Source organism: Eubalaena glacialis, chromosome 3 (assembly GCF_028564815.1).
Source record: "Eubalaena glacialis isolate mEubGla1 chromosome 3, mEubGla1.1.hap2.+ XY, whole genome shotgun sequence".
NCBI classification, from domain to species: domain Eukaryota; kingdom Metazoa; phylum Chordata; class Mammalia; order Artiodactyla; family Balaenidae; genus Eubalaena; species Eubalaena glacialis.
This window is the reverse complement of record NC_083718.1, coordinates 62,053,432-62,070,445: the sequence shown is the minus strand read 5'-3', so window position 1 is coordinate 62,070,445 and position 17,014 is coordinate 62,053,432. Positions and strand designations below refer to the sequence as shown.

At 39.8% G+C, this 17,014-nt stretch overlaps 1 protein-coding gene across 1 annotated transcript in view; it reads left to right on the top strand.

Moving 5' to 3' along the window:
* FMO2 (flavin containing dimethylaniline monoxygenase 2) overlaps nt 1-16,370 on the top strand; it is a 37,187-nt gene extending 20,817 nt beyond the window's left edge. The window contains exons 2-8 of the mRNA XM_061185725.1: nt 2,608-2,796; nt 4,821-4,983; nt 6,444-6,586; nt 10,982-11,181; nt 12,413-12,768; nt 15,189-15,261; nt 16,019-16,370. Of these exons, the coding sequence (XP_061041708.1) occupies nt 2,608-2,796; nt 4,821-4,983; nt 6,444-6,586; nt 10,982-11,181; nt 12,413-12,768; nt 15,189-15,261; nt 16,019-16,370 (1,476 nt within the window). The remainder of the gene's footprint in view (nt 1-2,607; nt 2,797-4,820; nt 4,984-6,443; nt 6,587-10,981; nt 11,182-12,412; nt 12,769-15,188; nt 15,262-16,018) is intronic.
* Nucleotides 16,371-17,014: the final 644 nt, after the last annotated feature.

The window sequence follows — 17,014 nt, the reverse complement described above, 5'->3', positions numbered from 1 at the left end:
GATTATTACTTGATCTTCAGAAGAAGAATTGTGATGTCATCATCAATTGTGTCAAATTACACAAGTAAAATCCCCAAAGGAGAGCCTTGCCCTGGCTCTGAAATTACCGTAGGGGCTGAGACATCAAACCAGTTCTCATCACTCGAAATCCCCTTAAGATTGACCTGACAGAGGAGCCAACCACATTTTAAAGCCAATTTAAAGCACTTGAAAAAACTAGCATGTTGGCTCCAGTGTAACGGTCAATCTTAGTTCAGCTGTTTTAAAACTATGACGGGTTTAGTAAGACTAACTCTAGTGACCGGTAATAATGGCAATAGAGGCAAACATGGATGGAGCAGTTATTTAGAGTCAGGCATTGTGCTAAGCACTTTCATCTCATCAAAGCCTCATAATGATTGTTTAATGTTGCAACAACTGAAGAACCCCATTTTACAGGAGAAAATGAGGATTCTGCCTTACGTAACTTGCATAGGTTCTGTGCAAGTACTACACCATTTTATATAATGGACTTGAGCATCCATGGATGTGGGTGTCCACAAGGGTTCCTGGAACTAATCCCCTGTGAATATTAAGGGACAACTGTATTATGCAATTTGAAGCTAGTGTTTGAAAATAAAAATACCATGATTTATTCATCCAGAGTTCAGATCATTGTATCCTTGTATATGAGGCAGAAAGCACTTCAGATTCAAATACAAACTCCCTTTGCCTTCTAATATGTACATACAGTTAATAATAACACCACACCAAATTAATCACCCAGAAAGCTGGCATATCCTAATCTGACTAATGTTTACCATGCCACTTAAAACTGTAACAAAGTTATCATCTAAGCCTTGATTCTGGACTAGGAAGGTTAAACACCTTGCTCATGGAAAAAAGGCATCTGACTCCTGGCCTACGGTAGACATGAGGGAATGAATGGATGAATGAATGAGGAAGAAAGAGAGCGTGTGAAATGTATGAGGAAGGATCTTTACAAACTTGGACTTTTTATTGCTCTTAAATGGCATGATCTGAGAGTAAGCATCATCTTAGCTGTGGTAACTCATGTTAGTACGGATAATCTCTGAAATTTGGACACAGCGAAGCCCAATACATATAAGGAGCTTTGTTGATAACAGACGCAAGATCCCACAGTTTAATCTTTTTTAACTCTTTGAAACTGAGTACAGCCCCTTGTAAAGGAAATCAGAAAACTCAGATGTGATAGAGAGTGTACTTGTATCACTTCCTTTGGTGTCAGAGCAGCTGCCTCGTTGCCTTTCTTCTACTGTGGTGAACAGTGAGGTGTAACTGACAGCTTTGCTGAAGCTTATAGCTTCCTCAGTAACCGTAAACAATACTCTTGAGCACCTAGTACCTCCCTAGTTTACAGATGAGAGGACTGACGCTCAGGGGTACTGACGGGTCCAGGCTCACACAGTCTGAAAGAGATGAACTCAAATCTGTGTCTAACTTCAAAGACCAGGCTCCTTTTGCTAGTCCAAGCTGCCTCTTTCAAGTGTTGCAAAAATGTAAGGAGTCTTGATCTAAAGATTTGGCAGGAAAGTAATGATTTTCTATGAATAATGATGAGAAAGCAACCTATACAACTGATTTATTGCAGTGGTGGGATCAGAGTTGAACATTTACTTTCCTTTATTTACTATTCTGTGAAAGAGACTATAATGCCATTTATATAAGATTAAGTAACTTATTTCAATTAATTTATGAGTTCCTACAACCTTTCCATTTCTTTATATCCCACCCTGGTACTGAGTCATAACAGCAGCTACTGTTTGCCTGGATTATGCTTAGTCTCTGCATATGTAGAAGCATCTACTGAGGAGTTCTTGGGTGACATTATTTAAATTTCTTATGAAACTTTCTTTGATAACATGCTGATTTCACAGACACTGAATCACCGTACTTGGCTCTTGTATGATTTAACGTTAAATCATTACGCAGAGCACTTTTGCAGAGGGAATTATAAACTCAACCATAGCACGTGCTGCCTCCTGACTTACCAAAGCATACTCGATAACATTTAGAATCAAGTTTAAGATTTGATTGGCATTCATACTACTTACCTTGGTCACTTGAGGTAGGTTGATTCACATAAAGCATGAAATAAAGGCGGGGGAGGATTCAAATTAAGATGCAAAAACTTCCTGCCCCCCAAAGTACTCATTTTAATGGAAATTCTCCATTGTAGTCTCTGACCAGTGTCCCAGGGTTTATTGGTTCCTAAAGAGGTGGAAGATGGGTATGGCCTCCCCAGGGGGAATTTCAGAAGAGGGCTGGTTGTCACAATGATTGACATTAAACAGGTAGAGATCTGGGATGCTCAATATCCTGCAACGTGTCAGAAGAAGGACTGCCCCCACTCCCGATCCCACCAATGGCAATAGCCCCTCCAGTGAACAACACTGGAAGGCCCCAGCCAGGTCATATCACACAGGATGATGAAGCACATATGCTGCACCTCATCAGGCAGACATTTCAGTCACGCTACAGCAATGAAAGACGTTCATGTCACGCAGGGGTTAGATTTGGAAGAAGAGTAGGAAACCAAGGGATTTTTTTTTTTAACACAGGATTATCACTCTTTTATTTCAATAGGAAAATATTGAAGATGGCCTAGCGAGTATCTATCAATCTGTCATCACCAACACCAGCAAAGAAATGTCCTGTTTCAGTGACTTTCCAATGCCTGAAGATTTTCCAAACTTCCTGCACAATTCTAAGCTCCTGGAATACTTCAGGATCTTTGTCAAAAAGTTTGATCTACTAAAATATATTCAGTTCCAGGTATTGTATTTTGGGGAAAGAATGGTTTTCTCTACATTAGTTTAGCTCACATTTAAATAGAGAAGTTACTCTGATAATGAAAGAAATTGGGAATAAAACAAAGCATTCTAACTCAATAATTTTCTGAAAAACAACAGCACAGTAGAAAACTCAAAAAGTAGTGTCATTACCCCTGATATTATAGATTATATACATTAACAGAAGAAAAACATCCGTTAAAATTAATGACTTGAATGATTATATTGACAGTGAAACTGCATTTAATACCTATAACCACTGAAGACTCCTAGCCTCATTTCCTTTGAAAGGATATATGAAAAAAAATACCACATTGTTATTTCATTTTCTTACCATCTCCATAAAAATGAAATTTCTTACAAAAATGTACTAAATAAACTCACAGCTCTCCATTCATCTCAGAAGCCTGTAGAAACCATTTTGGCTAATTTTTTGATGCATTCTTTAGCAACAAAAGAATAACCAGACCATTTTGAAATACAATTATAACTACCTTTCCTGTGTTTCCTTGAAAACAAATAATCAACGAGATAAAAAACAATATTCTCATTAAACATCCTGAATTTTTATCAGTAACCTACACTCTGAAAACTAGTAACTGTGTCTAGAAAATAAAATTTAAATTATAGCCTTGAATAAAAAACTGTTAGTGGAACTTATTTTTTTTAACACAGCTCATTTTCTCAGTAACTTTAGTTTTGTTCCAGATTTGTAGTACATTAATTTGTAATAGTTGATTTGATAGACATCAATATATGTAAATACCATTAAAATATCACATTCTATCTAATGTAGTTTTTCCCCAGTTTCCATTTCTCTTGTTTATGATTTTACTGAGGTTGTTTTCTGGAGGTTGGAGAGGGCTTAGGAAAACTCACTTCTGTTTATTGGTCTCTGAGTTAGTACAGCCATAAGACGATGGAACTCAAACTATCAAAGGAGGTGTCCTCACTGAGTTCTGTATCAATATGGTGACCTCCCAGGAGGGGAAAACCACCAGGTTGCCTGAGGAGGGGTGAACTGGCTCAGGTCAGTCACATTTCTAATAACTTCCCCACTGATACTGAAGGTTGGTCCTCAAACTACATTTTAAATAGCAAGAATCCACAGTACTTTAGAGAATATACTACCCGGAACTTCAAATCTGAATCTTTCAACTGAAAATGCCCAGACATTTTATAGCCTTTTCATAAGCTTTATACTAATATTCCATATACATTTGTTAATTGGAACAGCTTCGAACATTGCCAACCCAGCATTTTGAAAAATATATGAAAATTTGAAATGCATGTATAAGGGATTCAAACACTTGCCAACAAGAGGAGAAGCATGCCATTCCTCTAGAAGTGAGAAAAGCTTTGTTTCCTTTGACACTGCTTCTTAAATACAGTAGACACACACATTTATGTACACTTTTAAAAATTCATAAACCTCCAGAGAGCAAATGGCATTCTAAAAAATCATGAACTGATAAATTATTTCATCCAAATGAGATCATGAAGTATACTGCTAGCATGATGTTTTAAAAATAATAAATATGAACTTACCATTCATGGAGTGATGTCACTGTGCCAGGCGCTATGCAAATTGCTTCACATGGAATATCTTCTCTAATAGAGAGTCTACACGGAGGTCAACACTTTTAAAGCTTCTTGATTAATACTGATTGTGTAATCACCTGAATGATGAACATGTATTTTGTATCTTGCCCAGACGCTGTCTTGCTTTTTCTGGGTCTCTCTCAAGTCCTTATTAAGTCCTTAACACTGGTAACCACTGCTGAGTCAGGCTTCTCGCACAAAGCACATCCTTCGTAGCACCTGCCAAGGAAGAAGCAGCAGGGCGCACTTAGCAGTCTTTGCCTTAAGTGGCTTGAAATGGATTCAGACGGGACCTAAATGGAATCAGACATTGCACTCTACCCATCTCCACTCCCAGGGCACTGGACAAGGCCCCTGTTATGCCAGAGTAATTCTTAATGACGCCTTCTCTGTGTTCGGTTCAAGACAACCGTCCTCAGTGTGAAAAAATGCCCGGATTTCTCATCCACTGGCCAATGGGTGGTTGTTACCGAGAGCAACGGCAAGGAGCAAAGTGCTGTCTTTGATGCAGTCATGGTCTGCAGTGGTCATCACATACTCCCTCACCTCCCACTGGAGTCATTTCCAGGTGACGCCTGTGGGGATCCCCAGCTTTGGGGAGTAGGTGTCCAGGTACTTTATATTCAGGTTGGATTGTCAGGCAAAATTACCTAGCTACTGCAACTCGGCATAATATTAAGATCAGGATAGAGCTAGAAAGATGAGAGACTCCAAACACCATCTCTGTTTCTGTTGAGCTCTTCGGGTCTTCATTATCAGCCAGCCTCCCTCAAAGTCACTAAATATTACTCAGTATTTCAGAGAATTCTCACCCAAATTGGTTCTCTGTTGGAGAGGTCCTTTCAGCCATGAGCTTACCTTGTGACTTTGCTACATCTTTGGAGACTTCCACAGAGCCACGCCCACAGCCAGGGTTACTGGGGAGAGTTTCTGGAAATAAGTGCTCCTACAGGACAGTGAGGTTTCAGGAAGCACAGGGAAAGACGGTACCTCCCAGGCCCTTCCCTCAGAGAGCGTATCTCCTTCCCAAGGCCTTCAGGAAAACATCTGATACGGTGGTTCAGTCCAAACCCCACATTATTCAAACCACCTGAGGAGCTTTTAAAGTTCTAATGACTTTCAATGATTCAATTGGTCTAGGTTAGGCCTCCGTCAATTAAGGGCTACTCAGGTGATTTCAATATTCAGCTGGGATTGAGGCTTACTGATCTAAGGCAGTGGAAATCTCAATCAGAATCACCTGGAGGGCTTTTAAAACCACAACTTGCTCATCTCCACCCCTAGCATTTCCAACTCTGTAGGTCTAGTATGAGGCTGAGAATTTGCCTCTCTAACAAGTTCCCAGGTGATGCTAAACTGCTGGCCAAGGGACCACACTTTGAGAACTAATGATCTAAAGGCTCTTTCAAGCAACCCACCATCAAACACAAATACTTTAACAAAGTCATGTTTTCCTAGGAAAAGACACAGAGATGCTTATCTTCAAGAAGGCTTGTCCAGTAAGTTGCTGACTTACTGCAAAGTGGAAACTATCCTTCACCTTATAATGTGCCTTGTTTTTAGTTTATTTTAGTTTTTGTTTGCTTTTGCAAAATAAGAATGATGAATGTTATTCTAATTATTACACAATTGTCATAATTGTACTTCATAATATGTTTAAGAAACATTTAAAAGAATATATGCTATGTGATAATAAAGTATCATTGTACAGTCCAAAATAGGATAATGGGTAGCTGGAAACCAACACCTGACTCTGCTCTATTCATCAAAACCAATTGTTTGCTCTCTAATAAATATCTAAGCTGCAGCCTCTGAAATCAACTCTTTTGGTCCTGTACCATATGCTTAACCTAACATTTCTTATGTGGTTCATACTTTGAGTTTGCCAGCTGGCCTTGATACTGTAACTTCCCTAAGAGGGGAAGAGACAAAACAAATTATTTTCCCCAGAAAGGAAAAGCTGACGGTGCAGTTTTATTGAACTTAACTTGACATAGTTCATGGATTTCTCTTTTCTTCCCCCTAAAGGTATCCAGAAGTTCAAAGGCCAGTATTTCCATAGCCGCCAATACAAGCACCCAGAGGGATTTGAAAGAAAACGCATTTTGGTGATTGGAATAGGAAACTCAGCCTCAGATATTGCAGTTGAGTTGAGTAAGAAGGCTGCTCAGGTAAGATGTTCCCTGATTACCTTGTACGGTGGAGGAGAGGAAAATCCCAGCCATGTAACTAAGGCTCCATTGCTCATTAATTGGTTGATTAGTTGTTTGGTTGACCAGTGTGGTATCATAGAAAATCTGGAAACCAAGAAGCCAGAGTTTATCTCCCAGCTTTGCCACTAATCAGCCTTGTAACCCAGAGTGAGTCATTTTACTTCTCTGGGCTATGGTTCCCTCACTTAAGTTTGGACCAGATGACTTTCAGCACAGGAGGCCTTGTTTCAACCCAGGGGGCTTTATGAGTTGACCTGTTCATCTTTGGGGGAGTGCCTTTTAGAAATGTAGTGCATATTTGAATTTTATTTGAAATGTAAATAATCCTTAGTTTCCAAGAATCATTAAAAGAAAGATTAAATAGACAGTAAGACTCCCAACCATAATCACAGATATTTAGGTGCTCCCTGAGGCCTTCCAACCACTGTTATCTTTGCACCTGCTCAGGAATGACACAGCTTAGCTTCCAGAGTCAAACATTACAAGATACAGATAATGCTGACAGAGGTGGTTGGGAATGGCAGAAAATAAAACCCTTTTAGAAGGACAGACCTAGGCAAAGATGGGAAAATATCTAAGGTTCCTCTCCCCAAAGCATCCCCTCTCAACAGGGCCTGGACCCAGGGGCCCTATCACTCTGATGTAGCCCAGCATCTTCTGGCTACACAGGACTTGCAGTGGCCATGTCTACAACCAGCAAAACTGTCCAGTCCTGAGACTCACACTGTCAGGGCTCAAGATGCCCAGTAGCAAATGTGACAAAAGAACATAGTGCCTCCCCAGCATGTTGATGAAGGGGTTCCACTGGGACCTGTCAGTATTACCACCCTGGGGACAGAGCAGGTCACTAACACCAGAAAGAGATTTACTAGACCCAGGAGGTCCTCACCTTTTTTGTGAAAAGAAACCACTTTTCACTTTTCAAAGCTTTAAGACCTCAGTGTGAGGTGGATGGACCTAGAGTCTGTCATACAGAGCGAAGTAAGTCAGAAAGAGAAAAACAAATACCGTATGCTAACACATATATATGGAATCTAAAAAAAAAGAAAAAAATGGTCATGAAGAACCTAGGGGCAGGAGACAGGAATAAAGATGCAGACGTAGAGAATGGACTTGAGGACATGGGGAGGGGGAAGGGTAAGCTGGGACAAAGTGAGAGAGTGGCATGGACATATATACACTACCAAATGTAAAATAGATAGCTAGTGGGAAGCAGCCGCATAGCACAGGGAGATCAGCTCGGTGCTTTGTGACCACCTAGAGGGGTGGGATAGGGAGGGAGGGAGGGAGACACAAGAGGGAGGGGATATGGGGATATATGTATATGTATAGCTGATTCACTTTGTTATACAGCAGAAACTAATACAACATTGTAAAGCAATTATACTCCAATAAAGATGTTAAAAAAAAAAGACCTCAGTGTGAAGAACAAGTGAGGAGGCAGTAACTGTAAAGTCTTGGAGAAGAGCCGACTCAGGTAGGGAAGCACAAGGTCCAGCCTCTTTCCTGTTGGGAATGCCTGCCAAGCTTGAGGAAGGGAGTATGATAAAAGGAGCTGGGGCTTCCCTGGTGGCGCAGTGGTTGAGAATCTGCCTGCTAATGCAGGGGACACGGGTTCGAGCCCTGTCTGGGAGGATCCCACATGCCGCGGAGCAACTGGGCCCGTGAGCCACAACTACTGAGCCTGCGCGTCTGGAGCCTGTGCTCCGCAACAAGAGAGGCCGCGATAGTGAGAGGCCCACGCACCGCGATGAAGAGTGGCCCCCACTTGCCGCAACTAGAGAAAGCCCTCTCACAGAAACGAAGACCCAACACTGCCAAAAATAAATAAATTAAAGATAAAACCTTTAAAAAAAAAAAAAAAAAAAAAGGAGCTGACTTAGCTGTCAACCAAGGAAAGCTCCGTACTAGACCACTACATGTTACAGGTCAGTGATTTGGACTTAGAACAGATGATCCAAAGATATCAAATCTTAGATTGCAAGAGTCTATTTCCTTATATGGGCCTTGCCATGTAAAAGCCTGTCAGTCATGCCAGATTCAATATTAAGAAACCACCTTTGCTATATTTGTGTGCCTTTCACCTCATTAATCTTTAAATAGGATGTCTCTTCAATATTTATTGGATTAATAACATAATTGATAATTATGATAAAATGTCTTACACAGAGTAATGCACTCTCAACCCTTCTGTGAGAAGAGATACATAGGAGTTATGTATGTAAGGGATAGAACCAGGTGCATCTGCAAAGCTTAAAATTATAGCCTAAACTCACCTTAGTCCTGAGTGTGCCCTGCTTCTGTTAAAGGAGGTTCATGTTCACAAGTATATGGCATGCTCTACCACAGTCCAAAAGCACCACTCAAAATACTATGGGATGGTGCTGAGTCATCCACACACTTTCTCACCAAAAACCAGATGTCTGACCCTTGGCCTGAAGTATGCATCTCAGGCAAAGAAGCCTGATCCTAAATCCTGAGACATATCACACTGCTGCAGCTAGTACAGCTAGCCAGATTAGACTCCCCGCTGTAAAGATGGTGACAGCAGAAAGAGAATGAGTAAAATAGGCAGAGCTTCCAATGTGAAACATGGATTGATCCTAAGGAAGAAGGGCAGACAATAAGTAATGGAAAGAGACATTCATGGAAATATTTGAAGTATATTAACTAATACGTAACCAAAATATTGCCAAGTCAACAAAAGGGAAACAGCAGGAGAAAATCAGGATATAAGCGTATTACCACACACAGACCAACAATTCAACACCATTATACCATTTTATGTAAGTGCTACTTCACAAGCTAAGGAGTTGAGGCCCCAGCAAAACTTGTCTCCAAATTCTGGTTCACTCCAGATATGTGGCACTATATGAAACTCCTCTCCTCCAGGCTAACTTTACAAAATAATAATACCTAGCAGTACTTATCACTTGCCAGGCAATATTTTCAATACTTTACATATATTATCTCATTTAATCTGTACAATAATTCTATGAAGCAGGTACTGTTTTACAGAGAGAGAGAAATGGAGGCACAGAGAGGTTGAAGTAACTCACCCAAGGCAACACAGCTTGTAAGTAGTGGGGCTGAGAGTCAAACCCAGGCAGTCTGGATCCAGAATCCTAGATCTAGAATCCATGATCTTAAACTCCTAAGTGAATCAGTTTCCTTGTAAGTGAATCTTATATGTTTATCAAGGACAGCCTCGTACAGCAGAACTCATAGAATTCTGGCATGTAAAAGTACTGGCATATAAAATTTTAAGAAGCAAGTCAAATATGCATTTGGTCAATGGGGGAGTAACAGTAAACAAGGTAAAATATATATTTGAAAAGAGATATAAATGCACACCTTGAAAACTAGGGAAATATAAGTATACTAGGTAAAGAATACATCTGACATATATACACTACTATGTATAAAATAGGTAATCAACAAGGAACTACTGTATAGCACAGGGAACTAACTCCACCCAATATTCTGTAATAACCTATATGGAAAAAGAATCTGAAAAAGAATAGATATATATATATGTATAACTGATTACCTCCTATATTAACTTCCATGTAAATTAATATCTATGAATAGTAAATGTTAGATTTTTAAACTCTGAATTTTTAAAATAAACTCAAAGTTAAAAATCTGGTAACTTAATCAAGATCTAGAAACTGATGGAAGGAATCATAACATATATGCTTTTAGAATTTATGCAGTAGTTAATAAAATAATGCTACATTTTTTAAAAAAAGAGTACCTCTGAAAGGGGATTCAGAAGTGCACTTGAAGAGAATGGGAATCACAGTATAAGTTCAGAATTTTTAACTTTTAAAATATATAACAATGTTCTTTCAAGTATGGGAAGAAGCTGATTTCCCTTGTTATTCCCTCTCTGGGGATATACAGATCCATATATTTGTGCCTATCTAGACATTAGGCTGTAATCATACATTTCCTAGGATTATAATTGTATACCTTCCCTATAAAAACAACTTGTGGTGGATGGAAAAGGTAAGAGGAGGGAAGGAACATTGAACCACAACTTCAAGCATGGCAAAAATTTGTGGGTTTTATGATTGGTTTAGCCCAAAGATTTTCTCATGTTTCCATGAAGTTCTCAAGACTATGGTAGTCTTCCTCTATCAGCATAAGTACTACTGGTTCCCACTTGCATGATAAAGCTGCCCCAGAGCAGTGAAAACTAGAAGGTACTTCACTTTGAGGTCAATCATCTTTAAAACAAAGCATTTCAGCAAATTCTGGGGCCATACATGCGATGTATTATCTACGCAGTGGGTTCCTCCCAAAAGAGACGATGCCCTAGTTTAAACTGCATCCTTTTTTGCTCACCAGGTGTTTATCAGCACCAGACATGGTTCCTGGGTCATGGGTCGTATCTCTGAAGATGGCTATCCCTGGGACATGGTGTTCCACACGCGTTTTAGCTCCATGCTCCGAAATGTCCTGCCACGAAGAGTTGTAAAATGGGTGATGGAACAACAGATGAATCGGTGGTTCAACCATGAAAATTATGGCCTTATGCCTCAAAACAAGTAGAGTTACTTTGCTTTTTTATGGTATACTCATTGGTAATCAAGGATGTCAGAGGGGTTTCTTTTTGCAAAGAGCCAAATTGCTAACATGGTAGTTCAAACTACAACCTAACAATATGGGTATCATGTAGCTCCTGGATTTTGAATTCCAAATTTGTTCTGTATGCCTTTTAAAAAGTAAATATTTAAGAAGATGAAGTATAAATATTATGAGCTGCTCCAGAAAGTAGAACTAGGATCATGGGAAGGACTTCCTAATACCCAGAGCTGTCCAACATTGGAAAAGGCTGTTTTAAGAGATTGTGACCTTCCTTTCAGAGGGTGGATGGGAAAACTGATCCAAATTCTACATCTGTTAATTCATACTTTGCTAACTCTGTACACCATAAGGGTTCTTCCTGTGGGTAGCTTTTGAGAACATACTCACTGCCTGTTAATCTGCTATACATCACTGATCTTATAAACACAAGCAAACAATATGGATGTTTATTTTTCTTTATTTGATAACAGGCTCCTTCCCTTAAAAAAAAAAAAAACAGAAGAGGTTTGCAATCTTTCAACAAATACAACGTGGCTGCTATATTCTGAGATCTGATACATGTACCATGTATCCTTATTTTTTTTAACAAGATGGTTCTCAAATCTACAAAAAGGGAAATTCCAGAAATACAACCAGACTTTGCTCCACCATTCATGCTATCACATACATACGGAGACACCACATATATTTGGGATCAAGAAATATCCCCAAACTTAATTTTATGCATTAATTTTCACACTAATCCCTTAATAAGTTTCAAAACTAATGGGAATTTAACAGAGTTTTCCTTACTTACTTATGATCAGATAGAAATTAAATGGAACATCAAGATAATTAAAGGTAGATAACATAAAACAACAGAAATATCAGTGGTATAATAACAACTGGAATGCTCAGGAACTGACCATAGGCACTGGCATTTTGTCTAAGCCCTTAGGAATGCCTCCTTTTTTGAAATGTGTTTTGCCCACATCATCTACGTGTTTTTCCTTATTTGTTGAGGGAAGAGATATGTGACATTAGAATAAAGTCAGAGAGTAAGGCTTGGGGTAGCCCAACTAGTCAAGTTAGAAAGTTTTATGGATATTTGAGAAACCTCTTTATTCCCAGAGCCAAGCCCATAAAATATCAAGAGAGTTCAAGACCCCTCATTAAATACTCTTTCTGAGTGTTTTCTTCTGCATGTTTCAGATACCTTATGAAAGAGCCTATACTAAGTGATGATCTTCCAAGTCGTATACTCTACGGAGCCATCAAGGTGAAGTCAAGAGTGAAAGAGCTCACAGAAACTTCTGCCCTCTTTGAGGATGGAACAGTGGAGGAGGACATTGACGTCATTGTCTTTGCAACAGGATATACTTTCTCTTTTCCCTTCCTCGAAGATCCACTTGTTAAAGTAGAGAATAATATGGTCTCGCTGTACAAATACATGTTCCCTCCTCACCTGGAGAAGTCAACCCTTGCATGCATTGGTCTTATCCAGCCTCTAGGTTCCATTTTCCCAACTGTTGAACTTCAAGCTCGTTGGGTAACAAGAGTTTTCAAAGGTAAGTGAGTGGGCAAGTGAGTGGCTGAGTGTTTCACACCTGGTGGATTTTGCTCAATAACAAGTTTAGAAAAGGAGGTTGCCAAAAAGGAGGTTGCCAACCTTGGCTGCTCTCACAAAACTGACATCCTAAAAAGTTAGCAGAGAATTCACAAAGTAACCAATACTGGGATACGATAATAATAAATATCTGCAATCATTCCTTTAAAATATTAGAAAATTCAGAGAATTCCAGTTGGCATAATGTTAAGTAAATATTATTTTTTCTTGGACTAATGAGAGAACAGAAGGAAGGAAGACATCTATGACTCCTAGTTTTACCTGTAAGATGTTTATAAATTCCTCAGAATATGTGCAAATCAAGAGACCTAGGGCCTACTCCATACTTAACTCCAAATTAACTCTTAATACCTAAGCAGCTCAACCTCACAGATCCCTACAAAGCTATAAAATTACTAAAATATTTCTCTCTGAGCATCGTGTAGCACTTTGCACTTCTCAGAAGGCTGTTACTGTCTCCCTGATCCAGGGCTCAATTCAGCTCAACAAAAACTTATTGAATACGTAGCCCTGTGCTGGAACTTGGTAGGATAGAGAGAAATTTAAATGGATCATTTTAAGATAATAAGACATGTGCTTTGTCAGAGGACTGCATGGAGTGTGTGGAAAAAGAGAAAGGGTGCTTAGCAACAGCAGAGTTTGGATAAAGGAAGGGCATGTGGTCAAGGAAAACTTCCTAGATAACTGGGTTTCCCAGGTGCAGAAAAGGGAATCAGAGCACGGAGATGTGATGCAGATGAGGAATTATTACAAGATACTTGACATTCCTAGAACATGAGGTGTGAGGCAGAGAGGGGTGAGAGATTATTCTTAGAGAGGAAGGGACCAAGACACAGGAACCTTTTAAGACATGCTAAGGAGCTTGAATATAAAATGTATATCAGTTCTTCCCAAATTTAGCTACACATAAAAACCATCTGATGGACTCTTAGGGACCCTGATTAAGTCTGGCCTGAGGACCTAGTGTCTCCATTTAAGAAAGCTCTTCTGCCAGAAGACCCAATGAAAGGTGAAGCAAGGACCAGACTTGATCAGATTTTCACTTTTGATAGATTATTTCAACATTAGTGTGAAAGAGAGATTTGAAAGGCGAAAGGAATAGAGTCTCAGAGACCAGTGAGAAGGCTACTGTAATCGTCTGTACTAAAATGTGATACAACCTCAGCCAGGCAAAGAGACAAAGTGGAGAAGAGAGATAGTTAAGAATCAAACCAGCAGGACGTAATGCTTGGCTCCATGTAGAAAAATTCGAGGAAAAGAGCAGACTCAAGGGTGACTTGATCAAGGCGGATCTCAGGTGGTGGAAACTGGGTGGGGAGCAGTGCTGGGGCTATAGAGGGAGCATGTGGAAGAGGAGGCAGGTCTGAGCGGGAGGACTTCAGTGATAAGCTCAGTTTGGGACTCATTGAATCTGAGATGTCTGATGACTAGCCATATCCAGGGACGCTGACCATTCTTCAGCATGTTGGAAGTTCCAGGGACACCTGTGACAGGGGACGGAATCACAGGCCCACAGGGATAACTGACATCAATCTTTCTCTATCCCCACTGCCCTACCTCAGTTTGTGCCACCCCTTCCCTCACCTGGTTTACTTCAACAGCCTCTTAACTGGTCTTGCTGCCTTTTTTTTTTTTTTTTAAACATCTTTATTGGAGTATAATTGCTTTACAATGGTGTGTTAGTTTCTGCTTTATAACAAAGTGAATCAGTTATACATATACATATGTTCCCATATCTCTTCCCTCTTGCGTCTCCCTCCCACCCTACCTCTCCCACCCCTCTAGGTGGTCACAAAGCACCGAGCTGATCTCCCTGTGCTATGCGGCTGCTTCCCACTAGCTATCTATTTTACATTTGGTAGTGTATATATGTCCATACCACTCTCTCACCCTGTCACATCCTACCCCTCCCCCTGGTCTTGCTGCCTTTAAACTGACCTCCCTGGAGCCCATTTTCCAAAATTCAGCACCTCAAAGAACCTCTCCAAAAGGCAAATCTGATCTTGTCCCCCATGGCTTCCCACCACTTTCAGAATGGAGCTCAAGCCATCTGGCACGGCTTCCCAACTTCTCAGGCTCACCTTCCCTCTCCACCTCCTTCTCTAACCCCCCACTCCCACCTCAGCGTCCACGCTGTAGCCTGGTGATCCCTGGGCAACATCACATAGAACTCAATGCGAGTGGCGCACCCTGGAGTTCAACGACACAGCAGCCCTGACCGGTATCTCATGGGTAAATGGCCAAAATTTAATTGTAGGAATCAATTGATTGTAGTCATCAGTGGATTGTAGGAATCAATCAACTAGATAAAGCAATGAAATTGAATCAAACCCACTACTCAACCAACCTTTTATTTTCTAGGCTTATGTGCCTTGCCCTCGGAGAGAACTATGAGGGCAGACATTATCAAGAGGAATAAAAAAAGAATTGACTTGTAAGAATTTTTTAAAATTCTTTACATGGAACAGTGTTTCTCCAAGTATAGTGATCTAACTACTCACAAGAACCACCTAGCTGCTTCTAAAAAAGCAAATTCTTATACATACTACTTTAAGATCCAACGACTTAAAAATAGTAATTTCACCAAACAAGAACATTTATCCTTGACCTAAATTTATTTGTTTTATATGTTGCCCATGTTAGATTCTGTATCCTCTCATACTCTGTGGTAAAGAGGAAGTGGGATGGGGGCAATGGTGGTGACAGTAGCCTAAGTATCTCTGGAAAGTTAGCTGGAGGAACTCCCACCAAAGCAAATTAGAAAGGAGTTGGTGTGAAGTGAAGGTCAAGGATTTACACTTTGTGATGAAGTGGAATGGAGTTCAATAGAGATCAAGTACATTGGAAAGTAGACTTGGGGGCCTTATATCACGTGTAGGGGTTATCTCACGTTCAAATTCTAATTCATCTACTATATGCCAGTCAGAGTGCAAGGTACTTTAATAATTTAACAAGCAAATATTAAGTGTCTCTTCTGTGCAAAACACTGAGCTATGCTTTCATCTGTGTTATCTTGTGAATCTTTGCAGCAATCCTGACCAGTTTTACTTGCCAGGAGACTTGGAGAGTTATTCAAAACTCATTTATTCATTCATTCATTACTTCATTCTTTCAATAGCTAATGAATACCTAATGTTCTTATATAACTTAGCACATTTTGTGACCCTATCCTTTTTTCTTCCTTCATTAAGGTTTGGAGAGAGCAACAGCCAGATACTGCAGACCAGTTACATCGACTACTTGGACGAGCTTGCCTTAGAGATAGGTGCAAAGCCAGACCTCCTCTCTCTCTTGCTAAAAGAGCCTAAACTGGCTGTGAAACTTTATTTTGGGCCCTGCAACTCTTATCAGTATTGCCTGGTTGGACCTGGGCAATGGAATGGAGCCAGGAGTGCCATCTTCACCCAGAAACAAAGGATATTGAAGCCTTTAAAGACACGGGCTCTAAAAACTTCATCTAATTTCCCAGTTTCCTTCCTGTTGAAAATCCTGGGGCTTCTTGCTGTTGTGGTGGCCTTTTTTTTCCAACTTCAGTGGTTCTAATATGTCAGCATAATGCTTTTGGCTTTCACGTCAGTCAGTACCTCTTAAAGAGAAAAAAAAAAAGACTAAAAGAAAAAATATTAAATCTAAAGTCTAAATTTTAGAGTTGAGAAAAACAGAGTGAGAGAGGTAATTGTGGAGAGTTAGCAGACTTAGGTCTATGTGTAAAACTGAAATTGTGTCATGAAATTTCTTTGCCATTCTACCCTTCCCTCAAGTTCACTAGACTCTCAAAAAAAGACAATAAAATAACACTGGCTTAACAGTGCTGCCAAGCCCTCGTAAAGGAGAGTCATGTGGAAAAATAGTAGAATTACACAGAACGAAAAGCACCCATGGTTTAAATCATTGGAAAATTTTAAGTGTGGGCAAATATTAAAATTCCTGTGTGTTGTTTTTGATAGTCTTCTTATCTGGACTCTGTTTGGTAACAAAGTTCTCAGATGTTAGGTCATGCGCCATTTGCTTCATGGGGAATCACTCAAAAATACTGGAGAAAAAAATGAGAGGATACTTTGTTATAAAGCAGAAACTAACACACCATTGTAAAGCAATTATACTCCAATAAAGATGTTAAAAATAAATAAATAAATAAATCTATGTAAAGAGAAATATTAAATAAATAGTAGCATAGGTGGAAAAAA